Source organism: Furipterus horrens, unplaced genomic scaffold (genome assembly GCF_987537825.1).
Source record: "Furipterus horrens unplaced genomic scaffold, mFurHor1.1.pri manual_scaffold_17, whole genome shotgun sequence".
In the NCBI taxonomy this organism is placed as follows: Eukaryota; Metazoa; Chordata; class Mammalia; order Chiroptera; family Furipteridae; genus Furipterus; species Furipterus horrens.
Window position 1 is genome coordinate 112,559,678 of NW_028327187.1, and position 21,038 is coordinate 112,580,715.

A 21,038-nucleotide genomic window follows, 5' to 3' on the forward strand; every position below is an offset into this window, starting at 1 on the left:
TTTGCATTATTATTTGTTTCTCTAACCCTCCGCCCCCAGACCATCACATGAGTCCTACTTCTGTCCGTTCATCCATGCTGTCTGGCGACACCCTCACCCTTCATGAGCATGTGACCGCAGACACACCGGTGCGCATGTTCAGAAGAGTCCTGTTCTTGGTATCATGCTCTGCTGTTGTCACCTTGAAATTCTGGATTTTTCAACAAGGGGTCCCACATTTTTCTTCCACTTGGTTCCACTGCTTCAGTTCTGGGACCCGCCATTTTGTTCTTGTTCCAAGTTGCTGACTGAGCCCCTCTGGCAAACGGCCCTCAATCTGCCACCCTGATGCCCTAACAGAGTAAACCTCCAGCCCAGCTGAACTGTAAGGCTGTTAGGAAAACTTGGCGTGGGTCCCTGGCGACACATTTCCCAATTCGCCAATGTTTCGAACCTCTCCCACTGCTCTCACACTTTCTGCTCTGTCACTTTCTTATTTACTCTCTGCACATGAACATGTTTCCTCTGCCACAGAAAACAGTGAGATGCCATCAAGTGTGGACTTCTTCAGCATCCTGCCTGCCCATCCCAAACCGTACTCCTTCTTTCTCCCTTCCTTCTCTCATCAGCTTTTAAGTGCTCCTCACGTCTCTCCTTAAAAACAGACACAAGCCAGACTCAGGGTCTATGTACCTACTCAGTCATTTCTCTTTTTCTTGGAAAAGTTGACTGTACTCAGTGTTCTCACTTACTCACCTCCCCTTTCACCTCTGTGCTCCCCGATATCTCGTGTCTGCCTCCACCTCTCCGCCGACCCTCCTGTTGAGGTCGCTAACATGCTCTTGAGTTTCTCCAAGCTGTGGCAACCTCTTCGCTTTGGCCTTATCTGAACTATGCATCTTGAGACACTGGGAACTTTTCCTGACTATATTTCTGCTGCCTTCTGAGTGATCACACAATCCTGCTTTTCCCTCGTCCCCTGCCTGTCTCCGATGTGCTGGTCCTCACAGGCCTTTGTCCTCAGCCCCCTTCTTTTCCCTGCCCCGCCACTTCCTTCTCTTCTCGCCCTTTGGATTTCTCCTGGGCAATGTCCTCCACATTACCTTGCTGTCACCTCTGTCTGTATCCCGATGAGTCCCCAGCCTGTCTGTGTGGTCACTGCTGTCCCCTGATCTCTAGATCACCTCATGGCACCTTCACCTCCATGTCTACATTTCGGTCTAGCCCTTGCTGAACTTAATATATGCACCTCTCCCAGCCAGTCTTCACCCCACCACATGACATCTCCCTTCTTGATAAAGCCATCCTCCTGAAAGTTATCTTAAGATTCTTCCTCTTTACATTCCCTAGGTTCAATTACTACATACTGTATTGATTTGGTTTTCTTACCCCTTTTAGAAGTCATTTAATTTCTTGGTACCACCCAGGCCCTCATCATCTCTGGCTTTGATTTCAGCTAGCACCTACTCCTGTTCTTCCTGCCTGCTGTCCTGCTCCATTTGAATCATTCTTTGCAGTGCCCAACTGCATTGATTTTTGTTTTGTCCACAATGAAGATTTGACTATGCCAGCCTCCCTACTTCAAAACCCTTAGTTGCCTCTCCATTGCCCTGAGAAGGCAGTCCAGCCTTCTTAGCATGGTGTGGAACCTTTGCTTGCCTAGGTCTCCAGCCTCCTGTCTTGTTACTCAGCTCCAAGGGAGCCCAGGCATTGTCCTAATGCTTGTATTACTTGGCTTTTCCTAAAAGGCTCTAAGACAAGCATTTGAGTGTGATCATTTATCTGGAGATGATCTCAGGAGGCAGCAGCAGAGGCAAGGGAAGACCATCAGCTCAAGGTGCATTAGTAAGCACATTGTAGTGTGGGCAACTGGGGCTCAATCCCAGCCCCATTGCGGACCGCTGAGAGTCAATACACAATGTGCCTCAGGGGGACAGGGAAGCTGGAATATTTATCCCCAGCCTCCAGCTATTATTGGTGCTTGGCCACTCTCGGAGCAACCCTCAGTATTTCCGACTTGCCCTGCAAAACCTGAGCATGCTTCTGGGGCCTGAGAAAGACGCCCTCTTTCTCCCCACACCAAGGCAGAGCTCAGCTTGGAGGAGGAAGCCATAATTGTACATGGAAACAATGAGTGCCATGGGGAGGTAGGTGGGACATTGACTGTGCTTACCACAGGGTCCCTCCGGTGTGTTCCCATAGCGCTCCTATGGCCTCTATGACAATGCGTGTCATATGTACGTAGGTTATTGGTCTGCTTATTAGTCTCTCTCTCCCTGGACTGGGAGCATCCAGAGAGCCAGATATATTGTGGATATCTTGTAGGAGTTATGCAGTGCATTTACACTAAGGATATGAATGAATGAATAAAATGAGATCATCAGAAGAGATGAGGTTGGGGGTAAGGGAAAAAAATTATGAAAAGATGAAAATTAGAGACAGAAAAGTATGCTCTAGTAGGAAGGAAGGTAGTGAAGAAAATAGACCTAATGAGAAGTAGCCTGAGATGGAAGGAAGAATTTGAGAGAGACACTAAAAAGACAGGGATTTCGTTTGCAGGCTGCTTCAACAATCCTCTTTGCATCTTGCAAAAAGAGAATTCCATACTGCAAGCCCCAAAATAACAGCCTACCATACCTAGCAAACTGGAACAAGCTTGGAATAAAAACACCATAAAAGTATTTCAGGCTTCTATGTTCCTGACAAGCATCGGCTCTCTACCCTGGTGGTTTAGGGAAATTACAAAGTACCATGACATTTATTTATTCTTGCTCGCTTTCACAATTAAGTCCAAACCCCTAATCCACACAAGTCTGTTAAAGACTCATCTAAATCTCTCAACCTTTAAGGCAAAAAACAAACATGCCTTCGCCTCCCTGGGGAAGAAGTTACAACCTCTTCAACATCCTGCTTGCTAAGGAAGCAAGTTGTAATCTTAATTAATGATCTATGAAATCCTCTTTAAATACCTTGTGCAGACATGTGGCAGAATATGAAAAAATGCTAAATGACAAAAGAGAACACATACTGTTTCACTGTATTCTTCTTGAAAGAGGGGGAAAAAGCCAAGATTATGGATATTAGAGATTCCTTCCCAAGGACAAGGAAAAACATCTGCAGAGATTTCCAGTCTAAAAATTGTCTTTACAGCGCACCTTCTTTTCTGTTTCTTAATCTTTCAATGGCTAGTTTCCCACCTTGGAATTCCTGCAGTTAATGTCCTCAACATGACTATGGGCACATTAGTAGCAAAGGTATGAGGTAATCACAGCACTGTATTTACTGAAAGTTGTTTTAGGGATCCTCTGGCCCCACGCTAATCAAAGTGTAAGTTCTCTGGACTAGCAGCATCAGCATCACCTGGTACCTGCTTGTTGGGAAGTTCAAGTGTCAGGTGCTGACTTACCAAGTCAGACTTTCTCGGGCTGGGCGCGCAGGTGTGTGTTTTACCTGGGCCTCCAGGTGACTCCCCTGTGCACCAGTTTGGGAAATACTGATCTAGAGTAGAAAGATCAAGGTGTAGTCCATACACCAGTGCCAGTCTGCCAACTGTTGCAGTCTGCACCTGGACTAGTGCACTTGTTACTGGTTATTCTCAGTCCCTGTGCTTATTGATAGACTAACTAATAAGGATTCTTAGGTGCGTTCTTCTGCTATTGGTAACAAACCCAATCTAAAATTCTTCCTGGATTCTTTCGGGAGTGGATGAAATTGCTGTTCTCTTTGTTTAACGCTGTCCTACTGCCTTCCCTTTTCCTTAACACTAAGCACCATTGTGTGTGCCTGTTCAACACACATGTTTAGGTGTTAATCCTAAAAATAGGCTTTTGTTATGACTCTTCACACCACACTACGTTCCCTAAGAAGGTGTGATAAAGAACTTCATTTTTCCTACCCACATACAAGCATCTTCATCTCCCAGAATCTTGATATCAGTTCAGAGTCTGAACCTAATAGTTCCCAGATGTGAGCTCTGCCTTATTTCATGCATGAAACTATGCACGGCATCAGAGATCTCATGTAGAGCATGTGGTGTGTGCATCCACGTGATTTATGTCTTTACTTAATGAAGGAAGCCAATCAGATTTAATTTTTGTTTGTACTTAATTGAGTGTGAATTTGAACAAATCATATTTTCTAAGATGGGCTGCTGGATAGAATTTGCCTTGTTCTAATGCAAGTGCCCATCACCCAATGGGCCTGACCTGTATGTGAATCATGCAGGAATTGACTATGACTGAGGTTAGTAGAACTGAAAGTTTGCTCCTGGCTTAATGGGCAGATGCATGCAAGGGAGAAACATTTGCATACAAGAAGCTAAATAATTAAGACAATTTCATATTGAGAAGTGTAGCCTCACAATGTTATAAACTAGGATTTTCTTCACGGTAGTACTATCAACATGTAGGGCTGGATAATTCTTTGTGGTGAGGGCTGTTCTGTGCATTGCAGCATGTTGAGCAGTAGCGCCTCCCCTTAGATGTGACAACCAAACATATGTCTCGCTTCATGTACCTTGTTGGGCAGACTTGTCCAGGGTGAGTGCCACTGCTCTAAGCCTTTGGAAAAGAGAAAAAGTGGGCAGCCTTAAGCAAGATTCTCAAAGGTTGACCCTCCTTTGATTACAGTTCAGTGGGTTCCTCATTTGCTTAGATTTGTTTGGTTGATTAGGCTTAGTGATGACATCTGCATATCAACAGCCTTCTTTGAAAGTCAGTTTACATTCTAATCAACTTGGCAGGGCCTTAATGGGTTCTCGACTTTTTGGGAAAGTGCCCTTGTACTTAAGATGTAGATCAGCCAAAGCCAGAACCAGTGGGAGGTAAAATGGAAGATATCAGCTTGTTCCTAATCCTTCCCACTTTTCTTGTTTAGACACTAGAGTAAAAGCACAAACTCATTATTTCCATCCTGTGATTATAAAAATAGCTGTACATGGGTCACATCTTGTGCGATCTAATTTCTCTCTGTGAAAGAAAGAGGAGGAAAATGGTGGGGGGTACGTAGGCAGACTTTTGCAGCTATTCCAAGATACTTGATTTTAATTTGAAAAACATGTTTCCCCAATAAATTGAGCAAAAGCTCCATGACCCAGTGTCTGCTCCATACCTTTGTGGTAGAAAAAGTAGATACTGAAATGAGCAATCACTAAACAGAGACATTTCCATGTGCCGGGGCTACTTGATAAGCTTTATCCATGGGACTCATTTTATTCTCACCACAATCCTATGAGGTGAATACTGTTCACTCTGTTTTTAAGATGAGAAAAGCGAGGCACAGAGAGGTGTTTTGTTTTTTAAGTAACCTGCCAAGGACACGGAACTGGTCAATTATAGAGCCTCCATTTGAATGTTTGCCGCTTAGCCTCTCATTTTAGGAGGCGAACATCACAGCTCCGAAATTTAGAGCTATCTCGGAATAACAGCCTCAGACAAGGTTCATCTGAGACCATGATAAAGTGAAACACAAGACCTCTTCATAATTTTGTCTTAAGCACAGGCAAAAAGAAGGTCACTGGGCTGTTCACAAAACACTCAACATCCTTCTTTTGGCTAAAATAAGTGCTGCTTACTTACCAATTTTAGTGGTTGTTTTTTTTTTTTTTTTTTATCCTCACTTAAGGATATGGTTATTGATTTTAAAGAGGGAGCTAGTAATTTTCTAAATCAGTATCAAAAAAAAAAGGAATACAGTCTAGAAAACAGGCCAAATACAATGAGGGGAAATTTCACAGGGAGAAATATAGTCCTTTTTGTAGGTTAGAAAAGAAACAACAAGCACATAATCAGGAGATAACTTGATAGCTATTCGTATTAATAACAGGACAAAAAGACTTGGGAAATTAACAAGCGTTAGCAAGGTCAGAATGAGCCAATAGCAGCATATGAGTACTTAAAAGCACCGCTGTAATTTAGTTCTCTATTTAAAAGTGCACATAAGGAGAGGAGCTATTACTGCTCTTCTGTGTTACATGTTGATACTGTGACTATTTTTCAGATTACGTGACTCATACTTTGAGATGCTCATTAGCAAACTAGGGAAAGGGTGGCCAGTGTCTGAGGGGCTGTGAGCCCTGTCACAGGAAGGACTAGATCTGTTTGTCTCAGAAGATGCGAGAAGACCTGCTAGCTCACTCTCCTGAAATGTTTGAAGGGATGTCTCTAGGAAGAGAGGAGGACATTTTTACCCCAGTCTGAGAACATTCCAGGACCCTGTTGATCTAAATAAGCCACTCCCAGGTGACTATTTGCTCTGAGTCCCTGTCTTTTACCCTTCATCAGGGGGGCCCGGTGTTCTCTTGGAAAGGGAATATCTAAGACCCTTGGAATTTTGGGACAGAAACAGATAGTGTAGGGCTGCTGGAACAACCAAGTGGAGGGACAAGGGTTTCTTTTAAGTTGGTTCCCTTCTGGGATGTTGCATTGCTATTTGAGGCTGATACCTGGATAAAAATAAGGTAGCTCATTGTCCTTGTAAGTTTATTTCCCTCCAGTAGGTCAATGGGAAGATGATCAGTGAAAAGCAGGATTCAGGTATTAATAGATAAAATGTCCTAAATAGTATCTCCCATCAGCATCTTAATTTTATATTCATGTACAGCAAGCAGGTAGGAGTCACACATGTTATAAAAAGGAACAAATCAGGCACTGTGAATGCTTGAAAGAGAGGGATTATTTCAGCTCTATGTAGGATCAGGAAATTCTCTTTTGAGGAATTAACAGTTTACCTAAGATTCAAAGGTTAGAAAAGGATGGGGAAGGGAGAGAAAATCATGAAAAAAAAAAAAAGAGTACTGAATGCTTACTCTCCCAAGTTAACATCACCTGAGACATTTTGATCAGGGCCTCCCTTTAATAGCCTATTGCCTAATTAGGTGAAGAGACCCCATACAGTTGTCCCTTTCTATATTGTGGTTCACTTATCGTGGCCTCACTGTATCGCGGGATTTTTAAAATATTGTATTTAATTATTTATTGCGGATTTTTTGGTACTGTATGTGTATGTTGTTAAAGTGACGTAGGTTTAAGAGTGTAGAATATGTTAAAGAGCATAAGTAGTGTTTATACAAGTGTGGAAAACGTTAATAAGGGAGTGGAAAAGGTTAATAAGGGACTGGGAATGGTTTATAAGTGTGTGGGACGGGTTTATAAAGCCTTAAAATATATATAAATACTAAAATAAATGGAAGGTTCCTATTTCACCTATCGCCGGGGGAAGTGGGGGTCTGGAATGTAATACCCGCGACAAGTGAGGAAATACTGTATTAGAGTGCATTAGGGGTGTCTCGTGTGTGTGTGTGTGTGTGTGTGTGTGTGTGAGAGAGAGAATGGGAAAGACAAAGAGTGAGAGAGACAGAGACAGAGACAGACACACACACACACAGAATGGATCCTAATGTAAGATGTAAAATGTAAACTGAGCAGCAGCAGTTAAAGTCAGGGACGCTGGAGCCAGACTGCCTGCATGTGTGGCGTTTGGACATTTTGCTTTAGTTTCCTCATCTATAAGATGGAGATAAGAACACTGCCTTCGTTACTGGGAGGATGACCACTTAATTTATCCAAAGACAATTTTTTTAATTAATTTATTTTTAACAAGGTTACTTTATTTTATTTATCTGTTTTTAGAGAGAGGGGAAAGGAGAAAAAGAGGAAGAGAAACATCAATGTGCAGTTGCGTCTCACACGCCCCCAACTGGGGACCTGGCGTGCAACCTAGTCATGTGGCCTGACTGGGAATCGAACCAGTGACACTTGGTTCACAGGCTGACGCTCAGTCCACCGAGCCACAGCAGCCAGGGCTCAAAGACAATTTTGATAGTGGAAAGTGGTACTAACAGACAATACAGCTTTATGATGTTAATTATTGAAAAAATTAAAAAGGTATTATCAAACAATAAAAGTTATGCATTTATATCACGTAAATATAACAAAACCATTCAATCATGAATATTCAGACATTTAACAGCAAGAATGTTCGGCCTCAAATTTATTTCACATTCATGGAATTTTCCATGTTTTTCACCGACCTCACCAACTGATGGCCTAGTGGCTTCATAGATTTTTGTGTTGTGTCATGGACCAAAACTGGTACCCCTAGTGGCCAGAAGGACAGGAGAGTCCAACCATTGACAGAGACCAAGGAAAGGAACCAATTATCTCCAGCCTCTTGTGTCAGAGTGCCCTGAATTTTAGCAGCAAGCCCCTTTGAGCTATTCTGGAAAGAGTGTCAATGATGACATTGCTTCTGTAAAGGGCCAAGAACAGGGCAGGGATAATGATGGTTATTTTCTAGGCGACACTACATGCGAAAGTGAGAACCTGTGCACTGCACATGTATACCCCCGCCCCAGAAGATCATACCATGGCAGAAACCACATAGATGTACAGAGAGCAGGGCAAGCACACCCATCTCAGGTTATTTTATGCTAAATCACACAAGGCATCAGGAAAATAGGCAAAGCCAGGACTTTTTATGGTAATCTACGTTGTTGATCACACTGCTCACACAGTTGTGGGAATTAAATCAATTACTCTAATGGGAAGTGCCTAGAACAGTGCCTGGTATATGGGAAGCACTCAAGCAGTGTTAGTTCTTGTTACCCTTTTTTTTCTTACTATGGTTCAGACTCAGAAAACTTGAAAAGTGCTACCTTAGAGAAAAAGATGCCATTTCCTAAGGGACAAATACTTGGAAATGTCTCCTCTTTTTTTTTTTTTTTTTCAAAACTTGAATTGTCAATGACAATAACTGCCTTGACTGCAAAGGTCAAGCCTGATTTGTTTTGCTCCCCGCCTCTCCCTCAAGTCTTAACTTGGTTAATTAAACTTCATATTTTGAATAGCTATTTTGAGCTGCATGGTCAAAATCAAGAACATCTCTATATAAAACATGTAAGGTCGGATTTCTCAAATATTTTTTAAGAAAACAAAGCAGTGACTACGACCATATGAGTATATGACTAAGGTTGAATAGAAGAAAAATTGACAGCAAGGCAGTCCAGGAGTTGGGAAGCCAAGGATGGGGTCAGTTATATCTATGGGTATTGAAGACCTCCCAGGAAAGGTAACAGTAATCAGAGTGTTGGATTGATAGTGAAAAAGGTGCTAAAGTCATTAACTAAGAAGGACTGTGGCTGTAGGCTGGTAGGTAACAGCAGGGATTGGGGAAATCAATGATGAAGCTGAAGGACCTAAAATTCAGAGGCTCCAATGGAGCTGTGTTTGAGGGAGGAGGAAAGTGAAACGACAGTTTAGGCACCACAATGAGAATCTAGAAGGATGCTTGAGATGGCCAATGGCGGCAGGCGTTCAAGGGAGACTCCTTAGAGATGCCACATGTATCTAATTACTTGCCAACTCGCCTGGCATGTCTCGTAGGCATCTACATTTAACAGCATGAAAACATAAAATTTGAGTTCTACCCCAAGTCTGCTTCTGTCACAATAGTCCCCATCTTAAATAGTAACACTGCCCAGCCAGTTGCTTAAGCCCCAAATCTGAGCCCTATTCTTCTTTCCCTCACTTTCCCACATCAAATGCATCAGCATGACCTATTGGCTTTGCCTCGAAACGATAAACTGCTGGAATGTAAGTTTCATCAAGGGATTGCTCTTTGTCCTGTTCAACAGTTTTCTAAGGCTGTGGACAGTGCTTGGCACACAGTAGGAAGCAAATATTTGTGGAATGAATGAATGGCTCTTGAGTCTGACTGCTTGGCTCTATCCCCATGACCAATACTATAGTCGAAGTCACTGGCATCTCTCACCTAATTTCTACAATAGCCTCCTAACTCATCTGCTGCTGCAATTCTTGACCTCACAGACTACCCATGCAATAACCTGGCACTTGCTCTGTTGAAGCTAACCAGTGGATTTTTATTAGTTGGAATAAAATTCATTCCTTTATACTGGTCTGCAAAGTCCTGTCTGAACCTGAAGTTAGCTATTCCTCCAACCTAATTTTCTACTACTTTGCCTTTCTCATTGCTACTACCTGCTCTAATACTGCCCACGTTTCCCCAAAGTTACTTTATCTTAATAAGACTCACTGGGACTCTTGTTAAAAATACTTCAGTAATTCACAGTGACCTCTCTGTAGACTCTGATTCATAAGGTTTGGGGTGGAACACAGGACTGTGTACTTTTAATAAGCACTCCAGGTGATTCTTATGATAAGATTAGATACAGATACAGCCTAAGAATCCTCCCCACAGCATTCCAGTTATTCAGACTTGAGAAGCAAAACGAAAGTCATTTTCTATCTCTGGTCTAGGAGAACATTCAGTCAGTGGCCACCTGCTATGCTATGCCAGGGAATTCTGGGAATACAGTTTATGTGCCGAAACACACCCACATTCTAGTAAAACTTCCTGGGTTGCACAATGACCTCAAACTTGTGTCACTTTCTGTTAGACTCCTGGGGATGAGGTAGAAGAAATGGTTATCACCAATAGGGGGGCGGGGAGGAGAAAATTGAGAAAGGCTTGAAACTCGGCCGTGCATAGCAATGAGAGTATTTGAGTGTGCGTGTGCGTGTTTTCTTGACCTGTGGCAGGACAAAATAGTCCTGAGAGGTGGGGAAGGGAAAGAGACAGGGCAACCAGCAGGGTACCAGTTCAGAGTATGTGCAGGAACTATTCTGTAGATGTAGCCGGGACTCAGTGAGCTCATATGCATAGAAAGCTCCCCGGGGTAAGCAACATCTAAATCACAACAGATGCTCAGTTTTATAGCTAGATCTGGAAGCAGTAAACTTGACAATGAAACATGTTTGGTTTTGCTCCGACAGGGTAGCATATAACTCTGGCTTTGCCAGCAGGTTTAATTTATTGATTTGGGGGTGGGGGGAGAGGTTGGGAAGTGTCTCTTATCTCCTGTATATAAAATTTTAACTTTAGTTCTCTCACGATATTATTACCAGCACTAGCATTCTCCATATCAAAGGGCATGTTTCTGTCCCAGAATCTAAAACTGAGAAGAAGTGTGAGTCTTCTGGTGTCCTGTAGGAAACTGGCTTATAAACCAGAACAGTGCTTCTCCGAGGTGTCCACACACTGCAGCTACCTGGGGGGAGAAAACTTCAGAAATACTGACTCCTGTGCTCTATGCCGAGACTGGGTTTCATGGGTATGGAGCGTGGGCAAGGCTTGGGACTTCAGAAAGGTCCCCAGGCTAGTCAATTGTTTAGGCAAGATGTTTGGGAACCAGCGAACTGGAGATTCTGAGCCATGTATTTCAAACCTCAAGCCTCTGGACAGTGTCAAGTTCGGGTTTCCGCATTAAAGTTTAAGTCAAGACAATAAGATCCATCTGGTTGGATTCCTCAAGTTGCAATCAACATGCACAGGGGCCTTATTTACATAAAGCCAGAGCAATTGATGAAACAGTCAATCAAGTAAGTTATGTGCACAAAGTTACACATACCTATACACACAAATTCTCAGTGCTCCAAACAACAGGATTTTAAAGTAATTTAGTCAGATTGAGTATATAGCTCCAATTACAGTTGTCAGATAAAACACTGGGTTCCCGGTTAAATTCGAATTTCAGGTAAACAATGAATAATTTATTAATATAAGTATGTCCCGTGCAATATCTGGGACATACATATACTAAATAGTGTTTATTGTTTATCTGAAATTCAAGTTTGCTGTGTGTCCTGTATTTTTATTTGCTAAGTGTGACAATCCTGCCCCAATTGTAAAGGACTAACCTTTACAATTGGAATTCAATGTAGTGGGACAGATCAGGGTGAAAATTAACCGTAGCTTCTTGCTCATTATGTGTTCTGTTTTCTGTGTTCCATCGCCTGGCTCACCACTCAAGTGCAACCTGACTATCTACTTGCGGCTTAACTGTACCTTATTCTGCCTCTTCTGTCTTCTCCGGAGCCGCAGGAACTCCTTGTGTTGCCTGGAGACAAAGTTCACTGCTGCGTATTCCAGTAAGGCAGCAAACACAAACAGAAGGCACACTGCCATCCAGATGTCAATGGCTTTGACATAGGAGACCTAAGAGAGACAGACAGAGACAGGTGCCATGAAAACTTGTGGGGAAACCCGGTTCCTAATGTTGTGAGCAGAAAAATAGCCAGCCTCGTTTGCAGATGCTGGGCAGAGCAGGGAAAGTTACACACCACCGCCCATCCCCTGGTCAATGTCCTGAGCCCATGTTCCAGCTCTCTCAAGTGTAGCCCATCTGCTACAGTAGCCTCATCCCTGGGAACAGCTCCAAAGATGACTACAAGAATTTCCTTAATGAAGAAAGGAGAAGTAAAAACAAAGCTTTGAGGTAAAATAGAGTTGACACCATGCTTGAAACTGCTCATTTTCTTTTTTTTTCTTAAGATTTAAAAACAGATATAATTAAGATCATTCCAAAACTTGGATGAGAAATAAACTATGTATGGTCTTGGGCCCTTCAAAAACCAGTTTTTAACTTTCATCCATCTGTTGACCCTAACTGGCATGAAAACACATTTCTTAAATGGTTTGAAACTGTCCTGATTCGAGAACATTGAACCAAAATAAAACATCAGGGAACTAGCCTTGGGGAAGGTACCTGGTTGGTATTTAGTACACCTTATAATTTAATAAAGCAGATTTTCAAGGCAAGTACTTCTTACTTGCAATGGAAAGTGCTCCTCCTCTCACTTAGCTTCCAATTATTTCTTTAAATATAAGGGGGAAATAACTAGAAGTTGTAATATATTGGACCCTGGACTACAAAGGATGCTTATCAAACTGCCAGATGAATATGTACTAACTAGTCCTAATTTTTAAGTAAGTGTTTCTGTTTTTTTGGTAACTAACACTGAGTTGTTCCCAATCAGTAGTCTAAACATTTTATGTGTATTAATTTTCTAACCATCACAATTGTATTGCCCCCATTTTCTGATGAGAAAACTGGGTTATGGAGGGGTTAAATTGTTACCCGAGGTCACAAAGTTAATAAGTGGCAGAGCTAAGATCGGAATTGGACCCCAATCTGACTGGTGAATTTTCTTTCCAGACAAACAAACACTTTAGTAGGATTGTACAGTTTGTATCTTGCATTTCCCTTTGACCTTTATAGTGAGCATTTTCCATGTTATTTAACTTTCTTCTAAATCATACTTTCCAATGCTTGCATAATGGTCCATACCATGATTAATCATTCTGTATTATAGGACATGTAGGTGATTTTTAGTTTTATTTTTGGGGACTGTGAAAATTCTTCCTCCCAAATATTTGACTGTACATTTATTTGCTAGAAGAATTTTTAGACTGGGATTATAGTACTCACTGCTATGAAAATAGGTTCTTGACTTAGAAAGTTAGTAGCAGCACAGAGGATGTAGAACTGGAGACTCCACAGCGAGATGCCCCAATAAGAAACACTGCTCTGTTCCAGATGGTCTATATAACTTTGCCAAGTGTTAGCCTATCTGTGGCCCCCTTCCTCATCTCTATGTGAAATAGTAGTACCTGACTTATATGGATAAAATCACTTAATATATGCAAAGCCCTTAGAATAGTGTTTGGCACAGAATAAGTGCTATATAAATATTTACAATTTGGATACATATGTGTGTAACTCTGTTAATGGAGAAATTTTGGAAGAGACAGAAAAAACAAGGAAAAAGGAAATTACTCACAATCTTGATATATTCCAATTACTTTTAAGGCTACCATCTTCCTTACACTGTTTGTCTCCATCAATCTGAACTACTTGTCAGTCCCACATAAGATGTGACAAAGTGGTCCAGCACTTTGTCATCTTCAGCCCTGCCAATTATCACTCTCCATACGTGGGATGCCATTCTCATTCTTTCTGATTAACAGACTCCTCAGAATCCTTCAGGACTTGGCTCACAAACCAGTTCTCCTGAGAAGACACCCACCCTAACCTTTGTGCTTTCTACTGTCTGGGTGAAGGGCCACTTTTCTTTTTTCTCTCATCTCTTTCTATTGAAATTATCTGCTGTTATTTTTTAGACTTTTTCTTTCTTTCTTTCTTTCTTTCTTTCTTTCTTTCTTTCTTTCTTTCTTTCTCTCTTTCTCTCTTTTCTCATTCTCTCTTTTTCTCTCTCTCTCTTTCTTTCTTTCTTTCTCAGGCCCTGTGAAGTATTACTCCTTGTATCACCAGCACAGGGCCTGGCAAATGATGAGGGAGCATTAGATCTGTGGGATGGGTGGATACATAAATGATTGAAAGATGGAAGGATGGAAAGAATGAATATCTGACCACCTTCCCATTTTTGAGCTTTAATTTCAACAACTCTACACTATATAACATCACCCACAATTTTAGATATTTGACATTTTTAAGAATATACTACAAGCGCATTTCACTTCTCTCAGCACACCTAGCATTCCTGGAATGTTTCTTTCCTTAATAAGCAATAATTTGTCTTGTATTTGCTTTTCTGGAGCAATCCTATTCTCTTCTAATAATAGAACATTACCAATCACATTCCCAGTTATATATTATTCAGATGGCCCATAAATGTTTTAAGACCCAACGATAAAAGGAATTTGTCAATGCTTCAGATATGTCCATACTGAAAGCTAAGTCCAATAGATCTGACTGTCATTCCTCCCTTTCCTGGTGTTTACAACACTCAGTAATTTGTAAACCATTTCCCCGCCTCTTTCTGGCCATCAGCAGGCCAAGCACGTATTTGGCTTCTTTTATAGCTGCTCATAAATGAATCCTTTCAGTCTCTTAATCATTTTGGTTGGTTGGTTTCTGACTCTTTCCAGCATTGAAGTGCTGGTATTAAATGCATTATTCACATGGATTTAGAGAGTGTTGTGAGACATGTATTGCATATGGTGTGATGTCCCCTGGTGCTAGTATCTCAGGATTGAAATACCTTTTTGTTGCTTTTACCCAGCTCTGATGTCAGATTTCTCTCTCTCTGGCTGCTAATCCTTAGATGCTTTCAGCTCACAATTCCCCCTGTCACATTCTTTTTTTATGGTTCTTGGGCTTCCAGGATGCCTTCCTGAACTACTTTACTACAATCTTGCAAAATAGTTTTCAAAGGTAATTAAGCTCTCAAAATGCTATTAGGATTCACTGAGTTTCAGGCATATTTAATTTAGAAAAATAAACATTGCTAGCCTACTGCATGGAAAGCCCTGTACTAAGTGCTGGTGGGAGATGGGATAGAAGATACAAGAATAACTAAGACACACATTAGTTCTATCCTAGGACTTCCCAGACTGCACTCCAGGAAGCCGCATTCACACTGTGCTCCAGAAAGTGTCATTCACATAGGTCAGGGAGCAGCAAATTATGGCCTATGGATCAAATCTGGTCCACCACATGTTTTATAAATAAAATTTTATTGGAAAACAGCCATACTCATTAATTTACATATTGTCTACATATGCTTTTGTACTAAAATGGCATAGTTGAGTAGTTGTAACAGAGGCCATATGGCCTGCAAAGCCTATGTGACCTTTTACAGAAAACGTTTGCCAGCCCTTGACCTAGATTATAGTGTTGTTTGGTTTGTCCTTGGGTTGTGCATCCCAGTGGCCCTGCTTGATACTTGAGAAACCCATGCTGTACTGAGGGAGAAAGTCAGGTGACAAAATGGATGGTCCCATGTGCCAAAGTATAGGGAAGATCAAGAGGTTGGTGGACTATAGGGAGGTTGATGTTGACAGGGAAAATCAGAAAAGGCTTTATTCCTGGATGGTGTGGCATTTGACTTACGGCTTGAGGAAAGCCAGGCCTTCGATGGGTAGTAGAAGCCTGAAAAGCAAAGTCATGAAGATGGGAGAGTTGATGGGCTTGGGAATGATGAATCCAGTGACCAGGATATGCTTGCTACCTGGGAAGTGCATGGCGAGGTGCGGACAGGTAGGCTGGGCCAGCACGTTGAAGGCCAGGCAGAGGGGTTGGAGTTTCAGGATGCTTGTCATAATGAGCTAATGATGGTTTTGAGGTGGGGTGTTGGTGTTTAAGTCCTTTCCTAATATTCGTGAATTTCTTTGTCTACAAAAGCAAGAGTCTTAGCAAAAGCAGACATTATTCCTCCTTATAGAAATTTACCTCCCCTCGTCTTGCCAATTTCAACTCTACACAGGTCTGATTCTCCTCCAAACTTTCTAATAACATTTCTGAGTCCTTTGCTGGATCTTCTATTTGTTACTGTGTTCCTAGAACTCTTTCCTTTTCAATTTTCACTCTTAATCTTCATGTCCTTAATGAGTTCATCCACTCCGATAGTTTTCTTCGTGTGTGTGTGTGTGTGTGTGCGTGCGTGCGTGCGTCCGTCCGTCCCCCCTATAGCAGAGATTGGCCAAGTTCTCATGAATCCCATCTCCTTTTTCTGGTACACCAGCAAACTAAAATTTCCATTTCAGTTGGTTCCCTGGCGGAATGTGGACAGAAGTAATATCACCATTTCAAGGCCTCTAAAATCTCCTATGAGGTCCTTAGAACTTGACCCTTCTGCAGCCACCTTGGATGTTATCTATTTAAGGTGGCAGTGTCATAAAATGGAAGAAGTCAGGATTCCTAAAAAGACTCTGGGCCACCCATTCCACAGTGGAGTGTAATGTGAATGAGAAATACATTTATTGTATTATGTCCCAGAGATTCCAGAGTTTTGTGTTCCCAAGACTCCCAACTTCATCACTCAGACCTGACCTCTCACCAGCATTCCCGTGTTAATTGTAAAATGCCTGCAATTAGCATTTGCAAACTCAAGCTCATGAAATGCACCTCCTTCCCATTTATCTCATTTGAATCTTTCTTCCCACTGGCAACACTGCAACCCTAGTTTCACCATTGGCTCTTTCCTTGCCTTCATCTCTAATATTAATCTGTTGCAAAAGCTCACCATTTCTTTCTGTGGACCTTTGGGTTTACTCTTTGGTCTCCATTCCAAAGATGTCACTACAACTGGGACCATAAACACTTACACCTGGTCATTATAACAACTTCCTAATGATTCCCCTGGATTCAGTTTCTCTCCATGGTACTTTATCCTTTTGCTTCTACAAGGCTAAATTTAAAACACTGATTTTATTTAGCAGAACACCTGCTTAAGAACTACCATGGCTGCCTATTACAAGCTCTAGTATCCAAGATCTTGCACAGCATGTGTCCACCCTAGTTATTCAGTCTTGTTCCACTCTTTGCTAACACAAACTTTCTACTTTGTTTAAGCAATTCTACTCTCCCTTGAGGAAGTCAAGTTTATTCCTACTGAGAATCCCAGTGGTTCTCAAATAGATGTGATTCTGTACTCCAGGGGACATCTGGCAACGTCTGGAGATATTTTTGGCTGTCACAATAGAGGGAGGTGCTACCGGAATCTAGTAGGCTGACGTCAGGAATGTTGCTAAACATCTGGTAATGTACAGGACAGTGGCCACAATGAAGTTAGCACCAAACCTCAGCAGTTCTGAGTTCGATAAATTCTGAGATTGAGAAAGCAAACCTCCAAAAACCCAGTTTGTGTCTACTCCAGCGGTTCTCAGTTGGGGGTCATGTTGCCCTGATGGCACATTCCCAGTGTTTGAAGATGTTTTTCATTATTCTAACTGGGGAGTGGGATTTTGGCACTAGCTTCTAGTGGGTAGGGGCCAGGCATACTGCTGAACATCCAATAATGCCTAAGACAGCGCCCAAAACAAAGAACTATCCAAGCCTGAAGTGTTAACTGTATTAAGGTTGAGAAATCCTTATACTCTCCTCTTAGCATAGAAATTCTTCCTGCCTTTTCTATACTTTTATTTCCAGATAATTTCTCAAGAAATAGCTCAAATTCCATCTCCAGAGTGATACTTTCTCAGTCTATTTTAGCTTCTAGCCCACAACGGTGTTTCCCCTCTTTAGAATTTGTAATGCACTTACAGTTAGGATCATAGAATTTAGTGTTTGCTTCATATATGCATGTTCTATCCAGCCAACTCAAGTATAGGTACTTGGAAGATAAAGACTCAGTCATGTTTTTTTGTGTCTATGCCACCAGTGACAAGTCTTTGTGCATATAGTAACTGCCCCATAGTTTCTGTTGATTGACACGTTATTCAAGCCATATATAAACTTGAATTCTTTTCACAGTAACTGCTATACATAAAGGCTTGGATACTGAAAAACACACACACACACACAGAGAGAGAGAGAGAGAGAGAGAGAGAGAGAGAGAGAGACAGAGACAGAGAGAGATAGAGAGAGAAAGAGAACACTAAAAGGAAAAAAAAAGCTGTCTAAAAGCTGATAGCTGATGATACCCAGATTACCTTTGATTTATTTTTACTAAGGATGAGAATATTGTTATTCTCATGACTGTACATCGTGAAGACATAGAGCCAGTCAAGTGGTTTAGGTTTAAGCAGCACTAAATAAAGAGCAGATATTTGAACAGATCAAGTAGATGGTAGTGTTTAGCTCATTGCTCAGTTTTGGCATCATGTTGACATTTCCAGTATTGTCCTTTCAACACTGTCTTGGCATTTTTGAAAACTGGCAAGTTTTCTTGAGTCAGCCTTTTATTGATTACACATTCAGATCAGTGTCAAAATGGACAACGAAGTCATGAATTTATTTACTTTAGTCCCATAATTAGTTTTGTCTGTATTCAAAAATGACATAATTTTCTGTATCATAAAGCCAGTTGTTCATGGGTTGGACCATTTTCTACCTGGTATTTATCCCCAGCACAGAAGAGCGGATCATTGTGTAAGGATTGCCTAACTGTCCTTACAGCTCAGATGCCCTCTCCATACCTCACGAACAAGGCACTCCTGTCTGGCAATTTGCTAACTAAAGTATATCCACTTTTGTAGCCCATAGGCTGACCCCAGAGAGTTTGCGACAATCCTCTAGCAGCCAGTCAAGGAGGATTGGTTATGAACATCTACAGAGAAGTTCTCTACAGTGGAGAAAAATTACTAATGACTATAATCAACCAAGTATTATTTTAATAGAAAAGAGAAAAATGCAATTTGTAGGGCAATCTCAAAATACTAAGGTATTTTTCTTTCTTTAAGTGGAATGATCTGTCACACCTACCTGCTTGAGTCAATGTTCAATTATTTGCAAATTATGCATGGAAACCACTGCTAATCCAGAACAGAAGCTTTTCTTTTCTGTACAGTGTAACTTCTTTTTATCTAATTTAGAAGAAAAATTGTAATTAACCCTGATAATGCAGCTGTTGAAATGAAAGATGCCTGTTGATCACAGGAACCTGGCTTGTGCTTCCATTACACGGAACAGGGGCCTTTGGTAACTCCAGGCAGCTTTTTTATTGAGTGCTATCAAGTGTATCACCCCCCTCTCCACCCTCATTTAATGGGAGAGAAAAGTAACTTTATTAACTACATGTCTCAACCTTACACAGTGAGTAATCAACAAAGGTGGAAATGAGAATTCTGGCTTTGATTTTCAGTTTTGTCTCTCACCTCCATTCAGTCACTGTAAAAATATCATCAGAAAAAATATGGGGTGTCGAATTAATCCTAATGCCAAAGATTCATGGTGGTGGACAATTTTATCTTGACACTTTCACTGCCACGCTGCCTCATTAAACAGATGACCTCTGCTTAATGCCAGGAAAATCAGATTTCCTTGGCAGAGAGGGGCAGTGGCAGCACTGACTCCCTGGCCTAACCCAGCGTCACCACTGGGACTCCATTTTCTCTCTCTGTCTTATGCTCTTGTTGGGTTCTGGGTAGAGTGTTGAGTAAATGCCACTCTTGCAAAGGTGCTGTTTGCAGGAACAGCCATTGGGTGGCAGTGCCCCCAAGCCTGGTATCTACAGGGTCCAACTAGTCACAAATGGTTCCTTGTTAACAAAAGTTTCATGAGGACAGGAATTGAACAACTGTCAGGGGGCCACTTTGTTGCGTGTTGGTTGACACATGGGCCTAGTGAACTGATATTGTTTCCAGAGAGGAATATGTTTCTCTCCATTACCTTGGTCAGAAAACTTCAAAGTATCCATGTGAGTTTTGTGAGGAGAGAGGTAAGAGAATGGTAGAACTGCCAGCCCCAGAATATCTGAGGAACACTAGGTGATACCCACTGTTAGAGGTGCCATGGGGATAACTTACAGAAAGGTACCCCCAAGTGTCAGCCTCGTGCAGTGTAGGCACCTGGGGGCGGGAGCCAAGGTGATGAGGGAGGAAGGGGAGGCAGCAGGACTCATGGGCATCTGCTCCCCTGGGTTTGCATATGCCACGTGGCTCATCACATTCTCAGCTGATAGACAGGAATACTGACTCCTTCCATAGTCTATTTCCTTGTGTCCGCACTTTCAGTGACAAACGAGTGCAGTTCCCCGTGTCTCAAGGGCAGGAATGAGGATGGAGTGGGAGTTGGGAGCAAATTGTCCACTAGTGTGAAAACAATCCCAGTGAAGAGAAGAGTCAATTGGGTCATCTCAGTATTGGAAAGACAATCCCAGGCTTCGGGGACTAACGAGGTGACGCTTTACTGAATAGGCATTCGTCTAGGTAATGCGTGCATGTGTGCGTGTGTGTGTGTGTGGAGGGGGGAGAAACTGGGGAGAGTATGAAGATGGGAAAGAAAGGAAGGAAATGAACAGCTTTGGAACCAGGCCAACTTGGATTTGAGTCTTAGCTGAATGGCCAGTGAACTTGGGAAACTTACTTAACCTTTTGGAATCTCATATTGCTCAAGGATTACAGGGTCGTGGGGTTGTTGAAGAATTGGATAAGACACTTTATGTAAATCTTAACACTCATTTGGTAGATTGTAGGGACTTAGTCTCACATTGGCTTGCCAGGGATGAGCTCTTGAAGACATTGCATAATTCAAAACTTGCATAATTCCAGGCAGTTTTTCCCTAGAGGAAAAATGTAAAGTAGAATTTGTTGTATTTCATGTTCTGTGGATGCATTAAGACTTCATTAGTAGTTTTGTATTGCCCTATTTCAAATTCACGTAAGCTAAGTTCGCATAACATGGAACCTCGATGTAGCAAGCACACCTGTATGTCGGCGGGGATGAGATGGGCTCTTACAGAAACAAAACACAACAGCAAAGCGCCGCCACCATCATAAACGAAAAGCTTGCGACAGCGCAG

General features: G+C 41.9%; 1 protein-coding gene across 1 annotated transcript in view; it reads right to left on the reverse strand.

Moving 5' to 3' along the window:
• The window catches only part of GLRA2 (glycine receptor alpha 2), a 171,232-nt gene that overhangs the window by 22,667 nt on the left and 127,527 nt on the right, over window positions 1-21,038 (reverse strand). Inside the window, exon 8 of the mRNA XM_090264283.1 lies at window positions 11,842-11,991. Within this exon, the coding sequence (XP_090120409.1) occupies window positions 11,842-11,991 (150 nt within the window). The remainder of the gene's footprint in view (window positions 1-11,841; window positions 11,992-21,038) is intronic.